The sequence below is a fragment of the Phoca vitulina genome, unplaced genomic scaffold, assembly GCF_004348235.1.
Source record: "Phoca vitulina isolate PV1807 unplaced genomic scaffold, GSC_HSeal_1.0 scaffold4, whole genome shotgun sequence".
NCBI lineage: Eukaryota > Metazoa > Chordata > Mammalia > Carnivora > Phocidae > Phoca > Phoca vitulina.
In genome coordinates this window covers 37,449,722-37,472,717 of record NW_022589707.1, presented here as the reverse complement: position 1 = coordinate 37,472,717, position 22,996 = coordinate 37,449,722, and the positions used below count along the sequence as shown (strand labels likewise).

At 39.9% G+C, this 22,996-nt stretch overlaps 1 protein-coding gene across 6 annotated transcripts in view; it reads right to left on the bottom strand.

Annotated features, from left to right (window-relative positions):
• PDE1C (phosphodiesterase 1C) overlaps nt 1-22,996 on the bottom strand; it is a 489,759-nt gene that overhangs the window by 93,964 nt on the left and 372,799 nt on the right. For all 6 annotated transcript variants that reach the window (XM_032401816.1, XM_032401818.1, XM_032401817.1 and 3 more), the window contains exons 4-6: nt 6,313-6,426; nt 4,268-4,450; nt 2,967-3,033 (exon numbers count right to left, since the gene is read on the bottom strand). In XM_032401816.1, coding sequence (XP_032257707.1) covers nt 2,967-3,033; nt 4,268-4,450; nt 6,313-6,426 — 364 coding nt within the window. The remainder of the gene's footprint in view (nt 1-2,966; nt 3,034-4,267; nt 4,451-6,312; nt 6,427-22,996) is intronic.

Sequence of the window (22,996 nt, the reverse complement as noted above, 5' to 3'; positions counted from 1 at the left end):
AGAACTTAGAGAAATAGGAGGATGAGTGTGAATAGTCGGCGGCATGTTCTCTCCTGTTACTCATTTTTAAAAGGGACTTAGCTGTGATTCTCAAATTTTCATGTTCTTCAGAACCACCTGGGGTGCTCAGGAAAAAAATGCTGATTCTCAGCTGAGGGATTTGCAGAATCCTGGCCTGGGACCTAGAATCTGCATTTTTTAACAAGCACCTAGTTTAACTGTCTTTAACCGTCTTAAGCCTCTCTTACCAAACATGGCCCAAGGCCCATTCTCGAGGAAAAACTTCAGGAACTTCTTATGAGTCTAAAGTAATGGAAGCCTGAACCTCCTCTCTTCCTCCCACTTTAAACCTAGAGTCTACCCAGGGTGTCCCTTCCTAAGTTACACAACAGACGCCTTCTAAACAATAATACACTTCTACAATTCCAATAACCCCACCTCAAAAGCCTAGAGATAAAACTCCCCAAATCAGAAGCTAGCATATATTGGATGGAAAAAATTAAAAAAACAGAAGAGCAACATATGTCAAATTTAGAGATTGGTGGCAGTTAATTATTCTCTTACTTAAATGTGATTTCATGCCATGTTCTTACATTAATCACAAAGGTTAACATGACCATGGCATGATGGTTATTTTATTGAATTGTATTCTCTCAGTTTTGGGGAAATTTCCTATAATAGAAGAAAGTAATGGCCATTCCATATGAACTGCTGGCAGTGTAGTAGAAATAACCGTTTTTTAACAGGTACTACCTAAAAAAAGAAAATATCTGTGTGATCCCGCCAACTCATCTTCAATCCACTGCAGATTAAACCAGAGTCTAGGGAGGGGGGAAATACTACATTATAAAAAGATCTTAAACTCCCCTAGTAAATAGGGGACAGGATCAAGAGAAAGTGCAGCTCTAGCCTTACGCATATTATCCTCAATAATTGTGCAGAAGGGTAGCAGTTTGGAGAGTTAGCACTCATTCCTGGTCTGAATCATCTAGGTTCCTTTCCCCTCAGAAAGACATGTGTGCTTCTGAGAATGACTTTTCCCTAAGCATGAAATAACAATTCATGCATATCCCAGGTTGCTCCACATTTTCTTCAATTATTTTGCATAGAAAAGATTCTCCAGTCTAGAGGAAATATTTTTATAAATTTCTTAATACTGGTATAAACATCTGTATTTATGTTCGTGATAAGAGAAGAAATTAAATATAAAGGATTCTTTTAATGTCCCTAAGACTTTCATTGAATGTTTTGGGTTTGGTTATGAATATCAATGCAGCTTCCTAGTGGGTGTTATGAAACATCAGATCTCATGCAGTGATTTCACTGATTACATGGGAAATGTGGCTGTAAATTACACTGGGTGCACTGGGCACTGGTGGGGAGACCAAAGAGGAGTGAGAGGAAACATGTGTCTTCTTGCTGCATCCTTCTTGAGCATCTTTGCTGTTCTTAGGATGAGTTAAGAGACAGAAAATGGACAGGGGCCTGGGTGGCTCAGTCGGTTAAGCGTCTGTCTTTGGCTCAGGTCATGATCCTGGAGTCCCAGGATCGAGTCCCTGCTTCTCCCTCTGCCCTTCTCCCTGCTCTCTCTCTCTGTCTCAAATAAATAAATAAAATCTTAAAAAAAAAATAAAGGTAGTTAAAAAAAAGAGAGAAAGAAAATGGACAACTGAGAATCTGAATATAAGGTCTCACAAATTCAACTAGTGAATGTCTTTGAGGCAAGAGAAAGAGACTGAAATACAAAATCAAAATGGCCCTAAAAGTCTTTCTTGACATTAAGTTGATCATGAAGCTCTCCCATCCCTGATTCTATGAGTAGGTAATTTAAGTTAACTTCTGAAAATATCATCAGGTAATACATGTTTCAGTTTTCAGAGATAGACAACCGATAGCCGTAACAATAGTCAGAATGGGGAACCTGGGTTGCACAGTTGGTTAAGTGTCCTACTCTTGGTTTTGGCTGAAGTCATGATCCCAGGGTCGTGGGATCGAGCCCCACGTCAGGCTCCACACTCAGCAGGGAGTCTGAGGTTCTCTCTCCCTCTCCCTCTGTCCCTCCCACTTATGCTCTCTTTCTCTAAAATAAATAAATAAATAAATAAATCTTAACACACACCCACACACACACACACACACACACACACACACATACTAGTCAGTATGCTAGGATGTCCCTGAGCAAATGGATGACTCGATTCTGTGTATAGACATCATGCCATGTCAACCAGCCAAGTGATCCTCGCCCTTAGCACAGCCCCACCCTCAAATCCAGAAGCCAAATCAGCTTTAGCACAGCCAGGATGACTTTAAACCAGTGGATCTGAACTGACACATACATAAGAATCCACTTTGAGGCTCTTAGAGAATATTCTATACAATTCTAAGAGCTTGCCTGAGTGGGAGTAGTTCTGCAAGATTGAGCTCATTGTAACTCAAACACCTGTGTAACTTCCCATTGAACTTTCGGGCTCTGTGAGAGTCTTGGGTAAATAGTAGGATATACAGGTTCTGGGGACACACATTCAGGCAGTAAAATGTTACTGAGAGCTTACTATGTGATTGGAACTCTGGTATCACACCTTAGTTCTTCTGCCTCTAATTAACTAACTGTATCTTTTTAAAAATCTCACTAAGTCTCAGTTTCCTCATCTACAAAATGGACTTAGAGTAGATAATCAGATAATGATACAACTACAATCACCAAAGATCCCCCTGATGGTGATGTAGAAAGAAATGAGACTTGCACAGTTTGATTTAAAAAAAAAAAATAATAACAAGTCAAAGGCAAAAAGATCATGATACTGCAAGAACAGATAAGTAAAAAATAATGAAAGAAATAAGTCAGGGATGACTGGGAAACCTGTAAGTGAACCATAAATGAAAGCCTCTTATTTTCTAACAACAAATGTAACTACTTTTTATAAGATACCATGTACACTGTCAGACCTTTTCTCTGGTATTACCTTTAATGCTTCAATAACAGCTGGTGGGTAGCTCAGTCCAACCATGTTGGATGTTCGTCTATACATTCTGGCAAAGTCAGAGGGGAAACATGCAATATTATATCTTATGAAAAAGAATTAACAGGCCACAGACTTACACTAAGTACTGACAAATATGAGAAGTCATGTCATTGGGTGAACCAAAAAACATAACAGTTTTTTTATAACATTTTTCATAGTCACTCAAGTGACCTAAGAAAGGGTTACAATCAAGAGAAATTAAAGCAATCCCAAATACATGAATCATTGGAAACAAAAAAAAAAATTAATCGACGGGGGGCGCCTGGGCGGCTCAGTTGGTTAAACGACTGCCTTCGGCTCAGGTCATGATCCTGGAGTCCCTGGATCGAGTCCCGCATCGGGCTCCCTGCTCGGCAGGGAGTCTGCTTCTCCCTCTGACCCTCCCCCCTCTCATGTGCTTTCTCTCTCATTCTCTCTCTGTCAAATAAATAAATAAAATCTTAAAAAAAAAAAAAAAAAAAAGAACTCACTAAAAAAAAAAAAAAAAAAATATTAATCGACGGGCCCCAAGTTGTAAATTCAATTATTAAAATGGGTCACTTCTTCTACTAGAAGTGAATTATAGTACAGCATGGATAGTATGCAAAGTAGTACTTTAACCTGAATGAGGAACTCCTATGGGCAACCCATTTGGAAGAGCTTGTTCTTTAGAACTGTCAAAAACAAGAAGGGAAATGTCCCAGGTGAACTTCGAACTGAATGTGGCATTTCTAAAACCTGTAGATGTACAATAAGGATTATAGGAAGAATAAATTGATTTGTGTAATAAGGATTATAGGAAGAATAAATCAATTTCTGGAATCTATTTCTGGGGAAGGGGCAATTTAATTAAAGAGCAAAATGGCTAACAAAATTGGAAAGCGTCATGGGGAACTCAAAGCCTTTAAATGAACTGTCCCCCCTCCCGGGTCAACAACCTCAAGGCATCCCTGCCCTGTTCCACATATGTCAAAGGATGATGGATTAGATGATGTCCTTTTTTAAAAAATGGGAGACTGAACTTAAACCAAATCTTATCTAGTTAACAAAAAGAATTCTGAGCAAAGGCAAAGTCTTGTCCTAATGATGCTACAAAGATTAAATAAATATGTTTTGGCAATCTCTCCTTCAAGACTATCTATTTCCACCAGAAATTTTCAGTGTTTATACAGATACAAAAATTACATCAAAGCAAAGCTTCCAGTTATTGGAAACTGGTGTCCCTTTTGCTGCTTTGGTCGCTGACTGACAGCCCTCTTTACCTCTCCACAAATATCCCAGCCTGCACTGCGTGGACGATGCTCTTGAACCGTGGCTTCTCCTCGCTCCTCCTGAGCATCATCCCCATCTGCCTCGTGAAGGTGGAGGCCAGCCAGTCTCGGACCTCAGAAGGCACTGCATCTGACTGAATGTCACTGAGTTCATCCTCCGTATCCAGGAGTCGCCTGAATGCAAGAAACACAACCAGGACACTGAGATTGCATCTGAAGTTAGAGCTCTCTGTTCACAATGGCTGCTCCCTCTTTCCACCCCACCTGCCTCCACAGGTACAAAGAAACCAAATAAAAACGGCCACAAAAAATACAGCACCTTTTTGGTAAGGCTTGTAAAAGCTCACCATTATGTTTCAGGATGGTTCTCTCTACCAGACTGTACAAAGAAACAAAGAAATCAGAGAAAGTCAAAAATGCTCCATCTCAGGCTCTAAGGAGCACCCAGTATCTTTATTCCTAGGTTTGTGGAATTTGAATGGGATCTAAATCTTCCATTTAAAAATGCATTCACAGGGAGGTTTTCATAGATGGACCATGTGGCATTATTTTGTGTTTAAAAAAAAAGAACATTTAAAGACTTTGCTATAGACAACAATACTGCATCACAAACTTCAAAGTTGCTAAGAGACCAGATCTTAATTGTTCCCAGCACAAAAAAATCATGAAGATTCTGTGGCATTATAGAGGTGTTAGCTAATGCTCTGGTGGTCATCATATTACAATATATAAGTGCATTAAATCACCACATTGTACAACTTAAAGTACACAAAGTTATACATCAGTTATAAATAAATAAAATAAATCTTTAATAAAAATAAATTTAAGATAAAATAAAATAAAAATAATTTTTTAAAAAATTAAAAATTTAAAAAAGAAAAAGAAAGACTTTGTAAAACATTACCCAAATCACATCAACCCAGTCCTCTGAAGTAATAAACCAAAATGATATCAACTGATATTCCTTCTAGTTTGATAGAACATTACAGAAGTGTAAATTCTAAATTCAAGCAAAATTTCCAAAATAATGCAGTTCTTTATTTGAGCTCAGTGATTTAAGTCATCTGTAAGATGTGCTTGGCTGATTTTTCAAACTTGTTCATAGGTCAGACCACCAGAAGTGAACATAAATAATAATAAGTTAAAATAAAATTGCATTTTATACTTATATTAAGCCCTACTAAAAATAAGTAATGTAAACAGGTATCAATAAAAAGTTTTAAAAAAAGATTGTTGTTTTTTTTTTTCCTTTAGACACATCAGTTGGGGGGCGGGGGAGAAAATGTAACATTTGGAAAAAACTATGATATCAAATTTCCTTAAATTAGGAACCAAGCAAGTCACCAAAAACTAAACCACATGCATACTAATTCTTAGATTACTGGGAAATCCTTTCAGATTGTAATCTGGCATAGAGAAGTTAAGACTGATAGAGGAGCCTGAATTAGGAAAGAGAAAAAAAGCCTTTTAAATTCACCAGGTTAACATTTTTCGAAAGAAAAGTTCTTTTGCTACTTTCAAATGCATTTGGTGACGGGAAGTGCTTTAATACATTTGGATAATTCAGGTGGAAAGAGTCTATTAAGAAATTGGTAACACTCAAGATTGCAGGAGGAATTCTGGGTCCTTAAGAGGATAAATGCTTTATCGTCACTTCAGGAACCTCCACTTAAAAGACAATGTGAATTAACACATGAACATAACTTTTAGGCTGAGGCTAACAGTGTGCAATTATTACAGTGGAACTCTACACTTGATAAGAAATCTTACCATATTTTTAAAAATCACTTCTTCTCCTCTTACATTATCTCACTCCATTATCATAATGGCCATGTGAGAAAAGTTCAGTTAGCTCCTTTCTCAGATGAGGAGGCACCGAGGCTAGGAGAGGTCCAAATTTCGTTTTGTGGAAACGAAAGCTCCGTCACCCATCATTTGAGCACTACCCCACTACAGGCCAAGGGGGACATTTCAGAAAAGCCACATAACAGAGAACTGACCCTCAGTGTACTCACGTCTTGTCATGTTTAGCTTACCTGGTTTCATCAATGTACACAGATTCGAGCACTGTGGCCGCATATTCCAAATTCTTCTTAAGATCTACCACCGAAGCCTCACCTCTCTCTAATTGTTTGACCAAAGACCGTAACCTAGGGGGAAAAAAGACATGATTAAATTAGAATAGAAGGAACAAAGAATAATCCCACAATTACAGCGACACATTTTACAGCCATAGAATGTTTTTATTTATTCCAGTTTACCTGGAAGGAAAATACAAATCTAATGAGGGAGCTGAGAAATACTGGTATTTCTCAAGTTATAAAATAAATACATACATTTTTGCCATTGTGAAGCAAGAACAAAAATGTTCTCATCCACCAGGCACAGACCACCCCCGAGACTTTCTAGCTGTCTTTTATCTTTCTAGGGATTCCCTAAATTAGCAATGATTTTGCTGCTTCTCTAATTTGAATTTTTTTGTTCTCATTGGATGTAGTAAAGCATGAGCAGCACCAACATCACAAAATACCACTTGAGATTCTGCCATATTAAAGATTATACTGTGTTCATTCAGCAGTGACCAGCCCCATGAGCCTGCGTGAGCAACCTCATGGTCAATGGGTATTCTAAGACAGGTGAGGAGATTCAGAGCACCAAAATACCCATAGAGGGCTACATAAGGAAGACCTGAAGATAAACTATTTTACAGGACAGGAGGAATTCCTCTAGGGGCAAATAAATACCCCAGCTTTAAAGAAAAAAAAAAGAGAGAGAGAGAGAGAGAGAGAGAGAGAAAGGCTGGATAGTAAACCAAAGTATTAAAGACAAGATCATCCCCCGCTGCTAGTCAAGTGTTCCAGACAGTGTAAGAGAAATGATAATATAGGCTATCTTATTTATATCAACATTACCCCACAGAGAAGGGGTTAGTATATATGAGAGCAATAAAATGACAAGAGATGATCAAAGTCCAGTAACTGAGAACACTGTAAATACCAAAGATGTGGAGGCTGGACAACTCCTCAGGCCATTTGACAGCCAGCGAAGGAAAGAACAGAAGCTTTGAGGACAACCTTGGGTTTGAGCCCCACATCACAACATATTAGCTATGTAATACCAGGCAAGATATTTAACTTCTCTGAGTGTCAGCTAAAAGATGGAGATCCAACCATCAAATGTTCTAAGTTGATATAAAGATTAAATCATAATATATTCACATCAACCATGTGGGTTTTTTCTAGCCTTATTTAATATAATTAACATATCACATTGTGTAAGGTGTACAACACGGTGATTTGATACACATATATATTTCAAAATGATTACCACAATAAGGTTAGTTAACACATCCAACACCTCATACAATTACAACTTTTTTCATGGTGAGAACATTTAAGATTTAACTCTTAGCAACTTTCAAGTATACAATACTTGAAACTAGTAACTTGCTAACTATAATCACCATGCTATAATCACCAAAACAAATCAGATCCCCAGAACTTTTTCATCTTAAAACTAAAAGTCTATACTCTTTGACCAACATCTCCCCTTTCCTGGTTGTTTTTATAAAGGCAATTATTACCATTATTGCCATTGTTGTTATTCAGTGACCTTGATCATCACAGGCAACCAGATGGGAAACATCCTAGCAATATACTTAAGATTAGTGTCAAGTCTCCATCTCCCAAGGCTCTTTCCACTTTCCTGACTTCAAAATATCCTCAAGATTTGCCATCATAAGAGAGAGTAGTTCACTTCTTGGCAAGGTGTAAACTACTCCCCTCCAGATCTCCATGAAAATGATCAGCAATAAAGATTGAGGAAAAACTCTGGATCAACCTTCAACAGTAGGATCAGCCATACAAAAGAAATTCCAAGGAATTTCAACGATGTAAAATACCGTAGAAATTAGACTGAGGGTGGTCACTACCTGATTTGTGAATCTCCAGCATGTAACAGGGAAACCAGCAGAGCCCTCTGTGGGCCTGGAGGTGAGGATCAGCCCTGTGGCTCCCATTAGGAAGTGTTCTGGGTTTCAGGGGCAGCAGGACAGGGAGTTGGCATGGAAGGGCTTACCAGTCACTCACACAGAGTGGACAGCCAGTCTGCCAAAGAATGGGGAGATTGTAGCTGTGAGCCCTGAGAGCTATTCCAAATAAGGACTGGAAGCTCTTTAGCAAAACACATTCCTGGCTAGGCTTGCCTCTAATTTTGACTCTCACCTCCAGGGGCCCAACTACCCCCAAGCTGTCTGGACTCTCAACTGGCAAAGTAAAATGAGGGTAAATTTAAGAATTTTTTTATTTTCTCCCTTCATTTGGGGCTTGAAGATTCTACCGGGAATTGACATGACTCTATAATAGGATCCATGTCAATTCTCAAAACCTAAGAGGAAAACAACAAAAAGTAAAAAATGACTAGGCAAAATCTAAGACTAATAGAAATAAGAACCAGATGATCTTGTCCACCTGTAATAGGGCTTCCATAAGAAATAAACAAACTCAAGTAGCTTTAATCAAATAAGTTTTCCTAGACTGAAGAAAAATCTTTATAAGCAGATGAAAAGGGATCAGATAAAACCAGAAAAAAAATACATAAAAACATCGATTATATGCTGTTGTAATTTTTTATTTCAAACAATAGAGAAAAGAACTTGCAAATCTTAGAAAATAAAATATACGACTTACAAAGTAACAGAAATGTAAGTTGGCCATAGAATTCTACCATGCCAGATACCAGAAAGCCATTTAACAGTAATACCATTTTTTGAGAATAATGTGGTGTAATTTAAAATATCTACACCTAGATCTATATTTAGTAGAAATGCCAATAAATATATTCTCAGGTGTGGACAAGTTCAAAACTTCATCATTAATATGATTTTCCAAAAAACAAAAACAAAAAACTTGAAGGCATATTCTAGGATAGTGATCTTTCAAGGGTGGGAGTAGATTCCTGGGTCTCCCATTAAATGGACTGTGGATTCGTGACCTAGATTTAACTAAGCCCGTCTTTACAAAATAGGCAAGTAGTTTCAAACGATATTTTTAAAAGTGGCAGATGAAATATAATGCTAATTATGCAAGGTCAAGTAAATAAAAATGACTGTCACTTCTTTTCCTAAGAGAAGCTCCTATTCCTAGTAGAAGGGCTTCCTACGTCACTTTCATGAACTAAAAACCAATTATAATGAGTCAAAAACAATTGAAATGATCAAGAACATCATATAGAGTATTGCTTTGAATCCACGATTATTAACGATTCCCACTCCTGGGAAAGCACAATATCGGGGTAAGCAAGTCTAGAAGAGCTTCATACCATCCTGGAATCTGGCAGCCAGGGCCCTAGGCCAAAGCAGGAGTGAGGCGCCCAGGGAATGCATCACCTGGAATCCCACTCGACAGTTCAGATCAGAGCACTGACAACCATCTCCCCTGGAAAGTCCCAGGCTCAGTGCCACAAGGAGCAGAAAACCAACAGTGTGGGGCTCCACCCTCACGTAGTCACCAGTAGTACCACACACACAGGCACAGGCACGTGTGAAGGTCTGCCCTGACAGAAGGCTGTGAACAGAGGCAAACCCATAACCCAGCGACTTCAACAAATCCAGAGAAGAAACAATACAGAACAAAGTACGGTTAGGATGCATACGACGTACTAGAAATTCATATCTACTCCCGTTTCTCTGGCTTATGCGATGAGCGAGAGATTCTATCAACACCCTGGCAGACATAAAGGAAACCTAGAACACGGTCCCTGTGTTTATGGAGAACACCCAGCTGGCATTCACCTCTCTTTATTCAAGAACAACTAAACAGAAAAAATACATATATCAACAAAAAGAGTGAGCATTAAAGAACGCAGAGAATACAGCACTCAAAATGCAGAGAAAGGACTCACTTTTGAAAATAAAATGTACTAACGGCAACAGAAGTAAACTTTAGGGAACGTCTACTTTGTGTTCCATAAAATTCAGGAGAACATGGATCTGTGAAACAAAGATGAAAGCTGAAATCATGATGTAATAAAAGGCAAATGTACTGAGACAGGAAAAGAAATTAAAAAAGAAAAAACATGACAATAGAAAGACTATCTGAACTTTAAAAAAAAAAAAGTAAATGGTGACCAACTTTTTAGACACCTAGCTCCTATTTGGACCGACATCCATCAGATATAATCCATACCTGTCCCTCTCCACATAGTTGCTGGCTTTATGCTTTCTGCAGCTGCCACACAAGCCCTAGAAGAATCCAGTCCTTATTGTCAAGTATTGTTGAGCTCGAAGAGAGCGTTCAGGTGGGTGTTCCTCCATTGGTCCCTCAGTCCACCCTCTCCTCTTTATCCCTCCTGGAACATGATGCCTTGTCCTTCCCTACCTACCACCTACCTCTTGGTGAAATTGCTGCTTCGTGAATGGAAGAGTTTCAAATGAGCGCTTTCATCACTGCCATCAACTAGACTCAAAAATTTAAAAAATTTCCTGAAGTTTCTGGGAATAAGGAGGCATCCTTCCCTATTTTCCATCACAGTACAGGTTTTCCCTAGATCTGAATCCATCTTAAGAAGGGTTGTCTGAAAATAGCCATGTTATAAAGTATCTCATAGACATGTTATAAAGCATTTTTGTTAACCTTGGAGAACACTAGCTAAAGCAGGAAGGCTCAGATGCCTTCCTTTGGTCTCCTCCTGAAATCTGTCTGGATGTTTTTCCATATGGGTTCATTTCACCCAAAAGCCTAGTCCCCAAGGACAGATCCCATGGTAAGTTGTACTCTATAACGAGCTATTTAATACTATTCATATGTAATTTTGGTTCAGCCACCTAAAGGAAGGGAGGGAGGGAGAAAGTTGAAGGAGGGAAAAGGGAAATATACAACAATAACAATAATAAAGTCTCTCTTCTGAGTGAATGTTCATAGTTTCCAGCACTCCATCCATTTCTGTCACTGTGGCTGCCAGATGATAGTTCCAATATAGAAGTGCAACACCATTTTAGGAATAGCTTATGCTTTCAAGCTTTGGCAACATGCCTTTCTGTTAGGATAGTGTATAATTTCGTTCTGGATGAGCCACAGCAGCTTTACGTGAGTCTTCTATTTCTCCCCAGAAACTCTGTTTTCTACGGCTTCCCAGCTACAAGGCATATGATGAAATGCTGTGTTTCTTCAGTTTTCTGTGCCTTCAAGCCCAGGGCAAGTCCTGGATGCTGAGTTACCTTGAGACTATGCCATTATTTGAAATGCATAAAAGCGTCAGAAGAGAGGAACTAAGGAAGGAAATGCCAAATGCTGTATTTTGGAATATGAAAGAATGTTGGAGTAGAAAAGAGGTCTTCTTTTTTTCCCCCACAAAGGTAATTCTAGAGCCAGTGGGGTTGATTTTATTAGGAAATAACTTTTTCTTTTTTAAGTAGGCTCCACACCCGGCGTGGAGCCCAGCGCCGGGCTTGATTTCACAACCCTGAGACATTGACCTGAGCTGAGATCAAGAGCCGGATGCTTAACCAGACTGAGACACCCGGGTGCCCCAGGAAATAACTTTTTGACTCAACTTCATAATCCAGAAAACTGCCCTACAATAGATGAAGCATTATTCCCCACCCAAGTGAGATCCCAAAAACCCTACAATACTATGCCTTGAAAGCACACACGTGCATTGAGCTTTAGACACAACTACAATGAAATCATCAGAAAAGCCTACCGAGCAAAAATAAACTGGACTAAAAAGCCAGGAAACATGTTTTCATTTATCTGTCCTTTCTGCCCAAGGCCATTCCCTCTGAGAACGGTTAGTAGCTCCTAAAGCGCCAGGGTGGCCAATGTTGGTTGTTATCTCAGACAGGCTTTGTTTAGCTTGAAAGAACGGATCTTTTAAAACACTTCCTGTACATGTCCCAGTGAATCATGAGTCCTACAAACTGTTTTGAATAAAAATCTCAATGTTTCAGTTCATCACATCCGTGTATTTGTAAGGCAAAGGCGTCTCCGTGTGCTTTTCACACACCTGTTTCCTCCACGTCACTCCCATCCCCTGCCACCTACCTAAATGCCATAGAAAGTAAATTAAAACAATTCCTCCAAATGGGATACACTAAGTGACCTTCAGGCGTATGCTTTAGTGCCCTCTGAGTGTTTTTCTGGCGATTTGTTTGTTTTTATAATTAATTAAGATGGCTGCGCTTGAAACACTCATTCACAATTTGCTGGGTGCTTTCTGAGTGTGGGCACTGTGACAGGCTCTAACTATCCAGAGAGAGAAAATGCAGTGCTTTCCCTTAATTAGGGAAGATGAAGGCTAATCTGCAGCTACTGCAAGGCACAGCAAGCATGACGGTCGAGGTGACAAGGGTGCTAAGAAAGCACAGAGGAGAGGAATGTACAAAACACAAGGCCCTCCCTTGAGGAGGTGACATCAGAGCCACCAGAGGCCACATAGGTATCAGCCAGGCAAGCAAGATTGGATTTAAAAAAATGGCAAACTCTGGACCGAGGGAGCAGCCAGAAGACTGTGATCCATTCAGGGAATTCCATGGGTAGCTGGAGCTTACAGGTATATGAAGAGATAAAACTTTAGGAGAAGGCAGAAAGGAACCAGACCCTGGTGGGCTTATGCCAAGCTGAAGAAATTTAATTTCTTCCTGGAGATAATGGGGATCCCCTGGAGAATTTTTAAATCGGGTGGGGGAATGGTATGATAAGATCTGCATTTTATTTATTTATTTTTAAAGATTTTATTTATTTATTTGACATAGAGAGACACAGCGAGAGAGGGAACACAAGCAGGGGGAGTGGGAGAGGGAGAAGCAGGCTTCCCGTGGAGCAGGGAGCCCGATGCGGGGCTCGATCCCAGGAACCTGGGACCATGACCTGAGCCGAAGGCAGACGCTTAATGACTGAGCCACCCAGGCGCCCCAAGATCTGCATTTTAAAAGATCAATCTAGCTGCAGAGTAGAGGAGTGCAGGTACTTAATAAGTGGGAAAATTCTATACATTTTTGTTATAATGAGGCTTGTTTTGTAGCCTGAACAGTGCAGTATGAATATAATCTCTCATGTGACAGCACCGTGGTAGGGTGTTGCATGAGTCTGGTGGTAGTATGGATTATTGCTTTTAATAATTTCTGAAAAAGGACTAGTTTTAGGCATGTGGTTTCCTGATTTAGTGACCTCCAAACCAAAAGCAAGAATTCCATCAAAATGATGGCTGGCAAGAATAGTCTAGTTCTGTAACTTTTACCTTTTGCTAATCTCCTAAATAAAAGACAATTTTGTTTTTATTGTTCCCAGTTACACTTGCTTAGGCTTTCAAATAGATTTAAATAGATTATTGAGCTCTAATTACCCTTTCACTTAAGAAAAAAAGCCAGGTGCCTAAGTGCATATCTATATTTTTACATACCTCTCTATATAAGTTATTAACTAGTAAAAGAAATAATAAGGTTATAGAAGACTTTAAATAACATCATTAACAAAATTGACCTAATTGAACATGTACTGAACGCTACACCCAGTTGCAGAGTACAATATTTCCTTCAAGTGCACATGTAACAGTTCTCAAAACTGACCGTACGCTGGATCATAGAGAAAATCTCAACAAACTTCAAATAACTGAAATCAGATAATGTTCTTTAACAACAGTAGAACTCAGGCTGAAATCAATAACAGAAAAGTGATCTAAAATATTCTAAATGTTTGGGGGCACCTGGGTGGCTCAGTCAGTTAAGCATCTCAAGGTCCTGGGATCAAGCCCCACGTGTAGGGCTCCCTGCTCAGCAGGGAGTCTGCTTCTCCCTCTGCCCCCTCTCTGCCCCGCCCCCACCCCACTGGTGCTCTCTCTCAAGTAAATAAGATCTTTAAAAAGAAAGAGAGAAAGAAAGAAAGAAAGAAAGAAAGAAAGAAAGAAAGAAAGAAAGAAAGAAAGGAAAGAAAGAAAGAAAGAAAGAAAGAATTCTAAATGTTTGAAAATTTGGGAATACACTTCTAAATAACCATGGGTCAAAGATTAAATGAGAAAATAATTCTAAATGTTAATGAAAATATGATACATCAAAACTTGTGGCATACAGGTAAAGCAGTGCTAAGAGGGAAATATACAGACTTAACTAAATATATTAGAAAAGGAGAAAATCTGAAAATAAGTGATTTCATTATCCATCTCAAGAAATTAGGAAAATAATAAGTTAATCCATCTCAAGAAACAGAAAACAAATTAATCCAAAAAAAGTAAATGATAGCAAAAAATAAACACAGTAAACAAAACTTCATCAAGTAGAAAACAAACTTACACTTAGAAAACCAACAAAGCCAAAATAACAACAACAAAACAACAACAAAAACTGGAGTGCCTGGGTGGCTCGGTCATTTAGGTGTCTGCCTTTGGCATATGTCATCTCATGGTCCTGGGATCCAGAGAGCCTGGAGCTCCCTGCTCGGCAGGAAGTCTGCTTCTCCTTCTCCTCTGCCCCTCCCCCCTTCTTGTGCGCTCTCTCCCTCTCTTAAATAAATAAATAAATTTTTTTTTTTTTAAGATTTTATTTATTTGACAGAGAGACACACAGTGAAAGAGGGAACACAAGCAGAGGGAGTGGGAGAGGGAGAAGCAGGCTTCCCGCCGAGCAGGGAGCCCAACGCGGGGCTCAATTCCAGGACTCTGGAATCATGACCCGAGCCAAAGGCAGACGCCTAACGACTGAGCCAAAATCTTCAAAAAAAAATCAACAAAGCCAAAAGCTAGGTAAATAGAGAAACCTTAATTGAATATTCAATAATCCAAATAATTGAGAAGCTTAATGAAATGGATGTCAAACAAGACTTGATCAAGACAAAAAAAAAAAAAGCACAAATAACCAAATATCAAGAATAAAAGAGAGAATATTACTACAGATCCTATAGACATTTTAAAAAGTACTAAAAAATATAAATACTTTTGTGCAGATACATTTAAAAATTTAGATGAAACTTTAAAATCCATGAAAACTTATCAAAACAGACATAAGAAAAAAGATACAACATGCAGACTTCTGTATCTAGTGAAGAAACTGAATGCACAGTTTAATATTTTACCACAAGGAAAACTCCAGTGCTAAATCACTTTATCAGTGAATTCATCTAAACCATTCAAAGAAGAACTAACACAATCTCCCAGAGAAAAGCAAAAGAGGAAACATTTTCCAGCTCATACTCTTGCTTCCAAAACCAAACGAGAATGTTATAAGAAAAGAATTACAGACCAGTCTCTCATAAACACAGATGCAAAAATCCTAAACAAAATTTTAGCAAATTAAATCCAGAGATAAATAAAATGGAAAGCAAACACCAAGCACGCTTTGCAAGAATGCAAGGTTGCTTTAATATTTTAAATCAATGAATAAATATTATTCATTATTTTAACAGGAATGAAAGAAAAAATTATATGATACAATCTTCATAATAGATTTAGAAAAAGTGTTTGAGGAAATACCTATTCATGATAAATATCTTCCCAACGAAGGAGCAAAAGTGAATTTCCTAAATCTGATACTAGGTCTTTAAAACAAAAATGTTACAGAAAACATCATCATACATAATACTGAAATACGGTAAGCTTTCCTGTTGAGCTAGCTCATATGGGGACATTTATTACCACTACTTCCCTTCAAGCCTGTACGGGAAGTTCTCACCAGCTCAAGAAGGAAAAGACAAGAAATAAAACGTATATGGACCGGAAAGGAAAAAAATAAAACTGTTACTATAGATAAAATCATACATAGACAGGATATCTAAAATAATTTGCAAAGAAAGTATTAAAAATAAAAGGTGAATTTAGCAAGGTCCCTGGATAAACAGCAATAAACAATTAGAAAACAGTACTACTACAAAATCATCAAAATAAAAAGTATACAGAAATAAATCTGATAAAAGACAAAAAAGAACTCTATGGAGAAAAACTGTAAGATATTATTAAGTGGTATCTAAATGGCCTAAATAAATTAAAGAATAATCCATGTTCATAAATTTAAACCTCAGTATTTAAGAAATATGAATTCTGCCTAAATTCATCTATAGACTCAGTGCAATCCCAAACAAATTCTCCATAGGTCATTTGATGGAAACTGACAGGCTGATTCTAAAATTTATTTGGAAATGCAACCAAATACACCCAATACGGTTTTGAATAAAAAAGAACAAAGCTGGAGAACGTATACTCCCAAATACCAAGACTTACTACAAAGCTTTGAATTCCCGGCCTGTGTGCCTCTCCCACCTCACTATCCCAGCCTTCTCCTCTCAACATCCAGCTGGTATGTGTAGGGATGTGCACCTGTCCTTTTATATTAATATAAGCACAACATAAGTAGGCAAGGGAATCTGCCACAAGAATAATTAAAGCAGCTAAATATAAACTGCTTTTGAATTATCCTCTTCTACATGTGATTGTTCTGGTCCATCAGCAGGGGCCCATTCTTTGGATGCCCACATTCTCTTGGTTGCTGTGGATGTTCTGATGAATATTTGCATTCCTTTTGTTTTCATGAAGCTACACCATGGAACATACCTGCATATTCAGTCTTCTCCTACTGTCTGTTCTACAAAGCAAATCTCCTTTCAGGATGCATGTTTGTGGGTGAGAGAGTGAGTGAGTGTGTGTGCACACACATGCCAGCTCACTGACAGTCAACACTAGACAGAAAGCGCTGTTCAGTTCAAGAGAAGCCTTCTATTTTGATGGTATTCCAGGATTCAAGTAACCCAGGGTTCAAGTTTCAATTCCTTTTGATTTTACAATATTGACCGTGTTCCTGCAGAGTTCTCGTAGTAATATAATGCAGTGATTTGGAAAGTGGTCCCCTCTAGTCTTTCTTGGTCTTCTACAGAAATATTTCTTTAAAACCAGTTTATCTCTCACTTGTTTTTACTGTCACTCAACTCGCACATTCTGTTAAAAGGAGATAGTGCAAAAAAAAAAAAAAAAATGCAAGATGCACAATTATGCTAGGAAAATCTTTATTCCTGAAGGAAAACACTGCTTCTCTAAAGTATGACTCTAGGTGGGCAGAGCTTATGAGGAAAGGATGCTAATGGAAGAACCCACTTTATTGGCCAGCTTTCTTCAGGAAAAAGAAATACAAAGAATGAAGAAGAAAACCCAGAGCATCATTCAGAATCCACCACAGGCCAGGCTGGGGACTGTACAGGGGGAAGATGAAATCCTGCCAGGCTGCCAATAGGTAAGTTCTAGAAGCCATTTTTCATTTGCAGCTATTCATGTGCAAAGAATCACCATCACTTCTCTCTGCGGATAAACATGCCACTTAAAAACATCTGTTACGATAGACCAAAGAAATGAGAACTAAAAACGTCTTTGAATGGTGGTAATGAGAAAAGGAAAATGAGCAAACATAAGAGGAAAGTCTGCAGGAAGATTTAGGCAGGTTGAAACCATGCACAGACACGTTTCTCTACATCTTAAGAGTCAGCCCAGCCCCATGGCTCCCTCGTTTTCCTTCCTTGAAATCAGTTCCTTATTCAGTCTGAATTGGTAGGTGTTGGTAAGATTATCTAGAGAAGCTAAAGCTCACTCACCCAGCAAAATCACAGAAATTCTACCATACTAGAAACACAGTATATTTTAATAAGATAAATATTTAATAAGATAAATAAGATTAATAAGAAACATAGTATATTTTAATAAGATAAATAAGATTACCTTTTCCCCCCATTTTGGTTTTCTTTTCTTTTATAACAGAAATAAATAAATAAAATTAATAAATAAATAAAATTAAGTCTACAAAGAATGGCTAACAAGATGCTGAGCTAGCCCAGCTCCTTTCCTTGAGATTAATTCCAGAAGAATTGTAGAAATAAAAAATAATAAAAAAAATAAAACATACACATACACACAAAAGAAATAAAAATTAAAAAAACCTCAAAGAAAACTGTGAGACACTCCCAAGGTGAGTCAAAGGTGCTTTGTGTGAGGACAGTGCAGTGCATGTCCTTGGGCTAGGACAGGAGGCAGCCCCACCAGGCCGGGGGAGGAAATGATAGTAAAGGAAGTGTTATAATCTCCAACTGTTCCCTCCCTTCCACTGCCTCTGAATCCACAGTGGCCACCCCTGTGCCTCTGGTGATTCAGAACTCTAAAGGTCAAGATATTCAGGAAAGTTTAATCAGGGTTGTTTGTCCCACCTCGTGGCTCCACCAAGTTGGACATAGGTTCCAAGATGGCCACAGAAGGAAAGAGAATGTGGAAGGACATATGTGGGAGGGTTTTATGAACCAGCCTCAAATTGGAACGCATCACCGCTGGTCACTCCCCATTGTTTAGAAATCAGTCTCACGGCCACACCTTTCCAAGAGAGAAGCTGGAGGATATAGTCTGACTGTGTGGGGGGTGAAGGAGCTGGTTTGCTGGAGAGCCAGCCAACCTTGTCCACAGCTAGAACATGGAATCCTGTCATCTATATTTGTTTTTCCTTTTAACTCTTTTCTTTCTACCTTGTTGAGAGGATCAAATGGGATACTGTATATTAAAGTGGCTTAATAATTTTATAATCCTACTAAACTGAGAAACATAATCACACTGATTATGAGATAACTTCCCAAACTTTCTGATAAAAGTGAGATCGTTCTCAAGGAAATTATCCTGAGTGAAAAAAGGCAATCCCAAAGGTTACATACTAGAGGATTCCATTTGTATCATGTTTTTGAAATGACAGGATTGTGAAATGAAGGACAGGTTAGTGGTTGCCAGGAGTGGGAGGGGGAAGATGGGGTGACAAAGATGGGAACATAAAAGGGAGCTTGTGATGACGGCACTATCCTGGATCCTGACTGTGGTAAAGATACACAGACCTATACATGTAATAAAGTTGCACAGAACTAAAGAGATGTGCACACACAAGTAAAATAAAAATGGGGGATCGAGGAAGATACACAGATGGTACTCATGTCAATATCCTGGTTGTACCACAGTTTTACAAGATGTTTCCACAGGGGGAACTGGGTAAAAAGTACGTGGGAATCTCTCCATATTATTTCTCTTAATAATCTGAATCTATCTCAAAAGAAAAAGTTTAATTTAGAAAAAGGGATACAGCCCTCCAGCTCAATGGAATATTGGTGATAATAAGCTGGACTTATGTTGTCCTTACACCAGCTGGTTTTATAGGGGTCTCTCTGTTCATGTGGCCTGTTTAGTATCTACCTCCCAGATCCTTCTGCTTGGTTTCAGCAGAGGAAGGGAAAATGTTCATGGGTGAGCTATTAACAGTCTGATGACCTTGGAGAGGATCCAACAAGGGCTTACAACCAGAGGTGTTCAGAGCATGGGAAGAACCAGGGGAAAGACTCAAAGCGATTTCATGCTGGAGATTCTCAGGATCAGCTGAAGAAATGGAGATGTTAGCAGAAGAAGAACCCTAGTGACTTTCCTAAAGGGTCCCATGTTCTGCATTTCCTGGCCACGATTCCTGCGGAGCTCTGAGGTACGAGGCATCTTCCCTCCTTGCATTTCTGTTCTCCCTCTCCAGTTCATCCTCAGAAGTCTGTTCCATTTTGAGGGTGATTTCACTAAGGCGGGCTGATCAGAAAGAGTTTGTGAAGAAGGAAATTCAGAGCTAGGCATGGGGCTGATGGAGTGAGGGTAAGTAGGCAGGGGTGTGAAAAGAACCTGTCACAGCGATTATGTTGTATTGTACCGTCCTTTCCAATCAAACAGGAAACCAATTTGCATATTATTAACATTTGAAGTCTGTTTTCCACATAATTACCATTCAATTTCCTGCCAACCCTTAATCATTCTGTAATAGCTTTGGGGTGGGGTGCAGGTAGGGATCTGGACCTGTAGTGCATTATCATTCATTGTCTGTCTGCTCTAGCACGTTCTAATAACTGAATGTGTCAAAAGCCACAAGATGCTCCATTCTCTTGTTATATATTAATACCAAAAAAAAGAGTTGAGGAGACTTTTTATTCAGGTGTTATCATCTCCCTCACCAGCATGACCTCCCTGGTTTTGTACTTGAGGGCTGAGATCTGTTCCACTTTCTCTTCTATTAGAATCGCGCCCCACCTTCTCTGTGGTTAGAAACACAAGCTTACTAGAGCGCAGGTAGCTAAACAAGGTAAATGTTAATATGGGACCCAACTGCCATAACTATTTAGGAACACAGCTCATCCTCTGTTAGCTATTTTCTGTCAGAATTTATAAGGAGAGTTGATTTACAAAGGAATTAGCAGTAATCATAGCAAATACTGGTGGATCAATAGGGATAAAGCACTCTGCTTACCCCAAGTAAATTATTCCTCAGTGCTCATGGTGGTGATTTTTACGGTTTAAAAATACTGTCCGGTGCCTTGGATTTCTCCCCTCACAAGCAGTGTGAGCCTCCATGGCACCAGGACTTCCTCATGTCGCATTTTGAAAACCTTCTAAAACTCAGTACATACTCTAAGATTTTTTTAATGACGCTTGAACTTCTGTGGTGTTGTAATATGTTTTATTATTGAATATGAAAGGAAGAACTTTATTCAGAAGAGCTTTGCTGAGCTTCAGACTCTGGCTCGGGACTAGAAAGAGGAGGAAACAGTCCCGTTCGATGATTCTCTGTCAAAGGAAACAAAGACACCGAGGGAATCACAAAACATTCAATACTCCATCCTGACTTTGGAAGAGTAAGTGAGATCCGTCAAGTCTCAAGGAAGCGATGGTGCGGTCACACCTATGCTATTGAGGGTTTCTGGAGAGGAGTCGTCTTTTCTTCCAAGGGACTGTAAACCCGCACAACTGGGGTTTGGGGATGTCCCTGACCTGGGAGAGCAGCCGAGGGGACACCTGCTCTGTCCATAGGACCGAAGGCCAGCCAGACCTGATGACAGGTCTCCCTGCGGAACCTGAGAAGCAGCTGGGCTTGGTCCAGTGCTAGTGTGAACTAAGAACAACATGAGCATCTCTGCTACAGTTGGGGACTGCTCTTTAAAATTGAGAGTCACACATATGGCTCAGGGAACAGCCACTTCTGTGTGTGCTTTGGCTCTAGGCTATTTACCATCGCTTGCTGCGGACCCAGGTGAGGATTCCTTCTTCCCCTTTTCTCCTAGCCCTTGCATTCTCACGTTTCCCTCCACAAAGATGCCATCAGATCAGAACTGAAAACCTAAAACCTGTGGCCTAAGTGACCTACTGCTTTAGACTTCCCTCCCCTAAAACCCTAGTTCCCCCTGGCGCAGGGAATTCTACCACCTGAATTCACTGGTATATCACAGAAAAGACGGTGTTGTGTTTTCGTGTCACCCCTCCCCAACCCCACCAACTGCTGCCAACAGCCATTCCCACCATGACAAGTCCCCAGGAAGTGGTGGAAAGAAGAGCCTAGGACATGGGTCGTGTGCTTGGCCAAAATCTTGAGGTGGAAGGCTGTTGGACGACAGGTCAGGGGGACACTGAGAGCTGAGTAATTTAGCCTTTTATGGACTCAGCCAGGGAATGACCCCTGTGGTGACTCCCAGGCCATTCTCCACCAACCCGGCACAGTGACATCACATTACAAGCAGCTACTGGATGATAGTTATAGTTAGAGAGCAAGCCCTCAGTTCAGATCACTCAAGTCTCCCTTGGCTCCTGGCGGGAAGGAGGGAGGTGAGAGGGGTCCACTGTGCCCTGCAGAAGGACACGGACAGCTGACAGAGCTGACTGGTGGGACTACCAGGAGTGCTGCCATGGGTGAGGGCCACAGGACCCAAGTGGGAGTTACAGCCAGGCCTCAACAGATGACAGCGCCATAGGAGCGGAGCAGGGCTGAAAGGGGGGGGGAGAAATAGAGGCCTGAGCTAGAGGTGCCACTAAGACTTGCAGTGACCAAGTAGACAAGAGAGATAAGGGGTGCCAGAGAAACAAGGCAAGAACATAAGGCCCCATGCTGTCCTGGGGAGCAACAGGGAGAAAGAGAAATATGGAAATCTGAAAGCCTAAGTATTTAAATATTTTTAAACATGAGTTACCTAAAAGGACCACCTAAATTATTAGATTGGGTGGAGTTTCATAAAGTGTATTATAGGTTCTCTCTTTCCACCTTCACCAAACTCTCTCTCTCTCTCTCTCTCTCTCTCTCTCTCACACACACACACACACACACACCCATTCCAGACCCAGACCCAGCAGAGTAGAAAGCTTATGCAGCAGATCAGATCATACATAGGAAGTAAAGAAGCCACACTTTTTTTGCACACCTGGAGTATGCAGTGAGTAAATGACGGCCCTTCTACCCTCACTGTGCTAAGTAACTCCTCAGAGGCAGGCAGGGCACGTGAGAAACAGACGGATGCAGTGCCGGGCCTGCTCCCAAGGCATTCACACCTGGCATGGGAGGTCAATGCAAAACCACCACAATCTTCTTTGGCAAATCCTGTGCCAGAGATATAACCAAATGTTGTTGGAGCACAAAGAAGAGGGAAATTACTCCTGGTAGAGGTGGGACAAGGCTCCCCAGGTGTAGACATGCAAGCCAGATTCAACAGCTCAATGTCACAAGTATTCCGTGTGTCCCGATACATACCTGCAACTGTGCTGGACCCATGCTGGACCCAGGCATCTCGAGGGTACAGTCGGGAAGGGGAGGCAGGCACGAAGAGATAAATTCTATAAAATACATTAAGTCTTAAAACAGACTGCTTTGGGCATTATGGAAAAATTATAAGGTTTGAACTTGTCAACTTCAATTTCTAAAGAACACCAAGAAAC